Raw genomic sequence first — 5,252 nt, 5'->3', positions numbered from 1 at the left:
ACTGAATTTTTTTTTAAGATGTAGATTTTAATACATCATTTCTTTGTTGAACTTGAACGGGAACCAGAATGAGACGATCCAGAAGATGACCTGTGGTGCCTGGGTAAAGTACTGGTGTTCCGTAGGGGTTGGCCCTGGGTTCAGGGTTGTTTAGTGTTTTCACCAATCACCTGGCTTCCGGGTGACCTTGATCTTGTTCGTCTTTTTTTGCGATCACCAGAAGAAGATGATCTAGAGCAACTTCTCTTCCTGTTCCTCTCAGGAGAAGATGATGAACTTGAATAAGATCTTTTTCTTGGGGAAGAAGAGCCCCTGTGGGACCTGGAGCTGGATCTTGATTTCGACCCACGAGATCTCGAATGTTCTCGGGAACTGGAACGAGATCTTGACTGTGAACTGGAAGATCTTCTTGAACGGGACCTGGACCTAGACCTTGAACTTGAGGGGGAGGATGAGCGTGATGAAGATCGTGAATGTGAAGATCGAGACTTTGAGCGACTTCGTCTATTGGACTTCTTTTTATTAGTATCTTCTTCACTGGCATCAAGATTATATTTTGACAGATCAGCATCACCTTCATCCTCATCCTCATCTAATTTATATTTAGAAAGATCTTCATCCTCATCCTCTTCTCCTCCCTCATATTCTTTATCTTCAACTTCCTTTAAAATAGATGCAGGACCAACAGCCTTTCCTCTGTATTTTTTCTTTTTACATCCAAACTCATCATATTCACCATCAGATTCTTCTCTTTCTATGTACTCAACATTTTCTCTTTCATTAAAACCTCCACCATAGCCTGTTCTTTCTTCTAACTTAGGATATTTTGGAGTATTACACATATTACATTCTGATCTTCTGGCCCAATTCACATTACTGCAAGTTTTACACTGCCAGTCATTAGCACTAAATGGGCCTCGGCTTTTTTCTGCCAGCGTCTTTCCTATTTCAGTGCCCCCAGCTTTCATCATCTTGGCTTCAGTTGTTTTCTCTCGTCCACATCGATTACAGCTGGTTCTTCTAGCAAAATTTACGTTTCCACACTTTTTGTCAGGGCAAATCCAGTCCCCGTCACTGACTCGGAAATTCTTGGTCGACATCTTGGCCGCCGAAACCACAGCCACCCGCAGCTACGTCTGCACAGGAGGAAGAGGGCCAGGGGCTTTCTCCAGAATGTTTCTTTTTGGGTGTAAAAACCTTTTCATGTCTTTTTATATCGTGTTCTCATACAGTTAGTATTATTTTGTGTGTGTGATTTACTTATTTCACTCAGCATAATGTCCTTCAGGTTCATCCATGTTATGAAATATTTAGCAAATTCATCGTTATTATTTTATGTTGCATATGTTTCCATTGTAATTATATGTGTATATATACAGTTTGTGTGTGTGTGTGTATATATATATATAATTGTTTATCCATTCTTCTATTGATGGGCACTTAGGTTGTTTTGATCATTTTGCTGTTTGAATAGTGCTCTAATGAACACAGTATGTACATCCAAGAGAAATAAGAGCCATTACATGAATAGATTCATATGTTAACTACAACACTATTCACAATAGCCTAATGATGGGAACAACCTAAAGGTCCATCAATAGAAAAATGGATAAACAAACTATGGTACATAGACCTAGTAGTGAGTTTCCATATCGCTTGGTATTTCTATTTCCAAATTTTTAAGAAAGTTCTATACTGTTTCCACAGCAGTTGCACTGTTATATAGTCTGAATGGCAGTGTGTGAAGATTCTACTCTTTCTACATTGTTGTAAGCAATTGTTTTTTTGTTATTATTATTATTTTTGTTGTTCATTTGTTTTAGCTTTTAAAGTAATGCTGGGAGATGATAGCTCATTGTTTTGATTTTCATCTCTCTAATGGCTAGTGGTAATGTTGTGGGGTTGGCTTTGGGTTAATAGTCCAAACCCACCAGTAACTTTCTGGTTGAAAGATGAGGTTGTCTATTCCCATAATGATTTGCAGCCTTTAAAACCTGATATAGGGTCATTATGAGTCAGATAAAACTCAATAGTAATGGGCTTGCTTCTTTTGCTTAATAGCTTGATGATCTCAAAATTTTTTTCATATGTTTGTTGTTACTGAAATGTCTTCTTTTGTTCTATGTCTGTTCTTGTACTCTGCCCAATTTTTAGATTATTTGTCTTTTTCATGTTGAGGAGTTGAAATTGTCTATAAATTTTAGGGACTAGTCTCTGACTACGTATGTCATTGTGAAAAATGATGCCCTATCTATGGGTTCTCTTTTTATTTTATGGTGAAATCTCTTGAGGTACGTAGGTGTCTTATTTTTAGTAGGTCCTAGTCATCTATTTTGTCTTCTACTGTGTGTCCTTCCTTGGTTATGCTTGAGACTTTGTTTATGTCCTGTACTGGAGCTCTTAAGTTTGTTCCTTCTTTTTCCCACTGATGATTTTTATAACTCTAGAAATTACCTTTAAGTCTTAGCTACGTCTTGATTTTGCTTTTGTACATTGAGTGAAGTATGGATCCTGTTTCAGTCTCATGTAGGCAGACATCCAGTTTTGCCAGCACCATTTGTTAAAGAGACAATTTCCCATTTAATATTTGTTGTTGTGGTGGTTCTTTGTAAAAGATCAGTTGTCTGTAAGTAGATGAATTTATTTCTGGATTTTCTATTCTGTTTTGTTGGTCTTTGTGCCTGTCATTGTACTAACACCAGAGTTATTTGACTACTGTGGCTGTGTAATGAAATTTGAAGTTGATTAATAAGAGACCTGTTGAGAAGTTATTTGCTTGTCCTCAGTCATGTCTCTCTCCATATAAAGTTAGTAATTAATTTTTATGTTAAACCTTCCTATCCATGATCATAGAAAAATTTTCCACTTATGTATGTCTTTTTTGATTTTTTGTAGTAGTGTTCTGTAGTTCTCTTTCCACAAATCCCTTTATCTATGGCTTGGTTAATTTCTAAATATTTCATCTTGGTGCTGTCAATGTGAATGCTATTGTTTTCTTGATGTCTTTTTTCAGAGCTCTCTTCATTAATATTCCTATGTGAGTGATTTATGGTGCTGCTGATTTTATGTTCCATGTTATTTTCTGGGATGAGTTATTTTTATGTGTGGAATTTCTTGTCATTTTCTTCATTGATGTTATCTTAGTGCTTACTGTCTTCATGATTGTACTCTTTTATTTTATGAAAAACTTTATTCATTTGTTTGAAATTATTCTCTAATTTATTATTTTCTTCCCAAATTTAAAACAATCTCTTTTATCTTGAAATTGCCTTGCCTTTCCCTCCATTGGGCAGTTCTCTGACTACCTTATTTCTTCTTTTTATTGTCATATTATTCATTTACAAATTGCTACTTCTGGTGATCTATTTTCAGTCTTATAGGATTATTATACTGTGGATACTTCTACATCTGGTTTGGCTTCTGGGCGATATTTTCAAGTGGATTAACTTTAGGTTGATGTCTGTCCTTGTTTGTTCTCATTCCTAAAATCTCCCTTTAGTATTTCTCAAAAGATTGGTCTGGTTTTCATAAATTAACTTGATATCTTTTTATCTGGAAATTTCCTGATTTCATTATCATAATTGAGGGACAATGTTTCTAGGCATATTTTGATTGGTAATTTCCCCCCCCAGAATTTTATATATGTCTTCTTGCTTTCATGGTATGCTGAATGTGTTAGTCTGGGTAGACTAGAGAAACAAATTCACGGACACTATCATATGTATAGGAAAGAGCTTTATATACAAGAGCAGTTGAATGTTGAGAAAACATCCAAGCCCAGTCCAGATCAAGTTCATAAGTCTGATATTAGCCCATATGTCTGATACCAATCTATAAAGTTCTCTTCAAACTCACAAAACACATGCAATGAAGTCAAATGCAGGAGGATCACAGGCCAGTGGGTTGGAAGCTTTGTGAATCCAGTGATGTTGTAAGCATCTCAGTGCTGGCAGAGATCTCTATGTGGCTTCTCCTACTCCAGAGGTCTGGTTTCATCAAGGTTGGTCCATGTGGCTTCTCAAGCTCCCAGGGTATAGCACCATGTATCTTGTCAGAGTTGTGTTATTAGGGATGCTTTACATCCACAAATCTTTGACAATTTTCTTTAGGCTTTGTTGTAATTCCAATCACACATAAGTTGTAACACATAATCCTTAGGCTTTCTTCTTTTTTTTTTTATAACAGTAAGCATTAAAAAAAATCAATTTATTAGGGGCTCATACAACACTTAGCACAATCCATACATACATCAAATGTGTAAAGCACATTTGCACATTCATTGCCCTCATCATTCTCAAAACGCCTTCTCTCCACTTAAGCCCCGGCATTAGGTCCTCATTTCCCCCCTCCCTCTCCAGTCCCCCCTCCCTCATCAGCCCTTGATAATTTACAAATTATTATTTTGTCATATCTTGCCCTGTCCGACATCTCCCTTCACTCACTTTTCTGTTGTCTGCCCCCCAGGGAGGAGGTCACAAATAGATCCTTGTAATCGGTTCCCTCTTTCCAACCCACTCTCCCTCTACGCTCCAAGTACCGCCACTCACACCACTGGTCCTAAAGGGTTCATCCGCCCTGGATTCCCTGTGTTTCCAGTTCCTATCTGTACCAGTGTACATCCTCTGGTCTAGCCAGACATGCAAGGTAGAATTCGGATCATGATAGTGGGAGTGGGGAGGAAACACTTAGGAACTAGAGGAAAGTTGTATTTTTCATTGTTGCTACATCGCACCCTGACTGGCTTGTCTCCTCCCCGAGGCCCCTCTGCAAGGGGATCTCCAGTGGCCTTCTAAAGGGCTTTGGGTCTCCACTCTGCACTCCTCCCATCATTCACTATGGTAAGATTTTTTGTTCTGATGATGCCTTATACCTGATCCCTTCGACACCTCGTGATTGCATAGGCTGGTGTGCTTCGTCCATGTGGGCTTTGTTGCTTCTGAGCTTGATGGCCGCTTGATTACCTTCAAGCCTTTAAGACCCCAGATGCTATACTTTTTGATAGCCAGGCACCATCAGCTTTCTTCACCACATTTGCTTATGCACCCATTTGTCTTCAGTGATCCCTTTGACACTTTGTGATCACACAGGCTGATATGTTCTTCCATGTGGGCTTTGTTTCTTCTGAGCAAGATGGCCGCTTGTTTACCTTCAAGCTTTTAAAACCCCAAATGCTATATCTTTTATGTTGTTTTTATCTGATTCTTCTTCAAGCAGATTAGTATGGAGATATTTCTCTTTAGTCCTGCTCAGTC

General features: G+C 38.1%; 1 protein-coding gene across 1 annotated transcript; it reads right to left on the bottom strand.

The window, feature by feature from the left end:
• Positions 1 to 7: 7 nt before the first annotated feature.
• LOC101648731 (zinc finger Ran-binding domain-containing protein 2-like) lies at positions 8 to 1,100 on the bottom strand. The gene has a single exon (XM_030886145.2). The coding sequence runs from the start codon at positions 1,098 to 1,100 to the stop codon at positions 141 to 143; it is 960 nt and encodes a 319-aa protein (XP_030742005.1). The 3' UTR covers positions 8 to 140.
• Positions 1,101 to 5,252: the final 4,152 nt, after the last annotated feature.

This window comes from Echinops telfairi, unplaced genomic scaffold, assembly GCF_000313985.2.
Source record: "Echinops telfairi isolate 266 unplaced genomic scaffold, ASM31398v2 ScPeMD7_443;HRSCAF=831, whole genome shotgun sequence".
Taxonomy (NCBI): Eukaryota; Metazoa; Chordata; class Mammalia; order Afrosoricida; family Tenrecidae; genus Echinops; species Echinops telfairi.
This window is presented reverse-complemented; position numbering and strand designations above follow the sequence as displayed.

Bases quoted from the DNA above. Each gene is read 5' to 3' on its own strand.
- LOC101648731 (XM_030886145.2), bottom strand. From the start codon at position 1,100: ATGTCGACCAAGAATTTCCGAGTCAGTGACGGGGACTGGATTTGCCCT.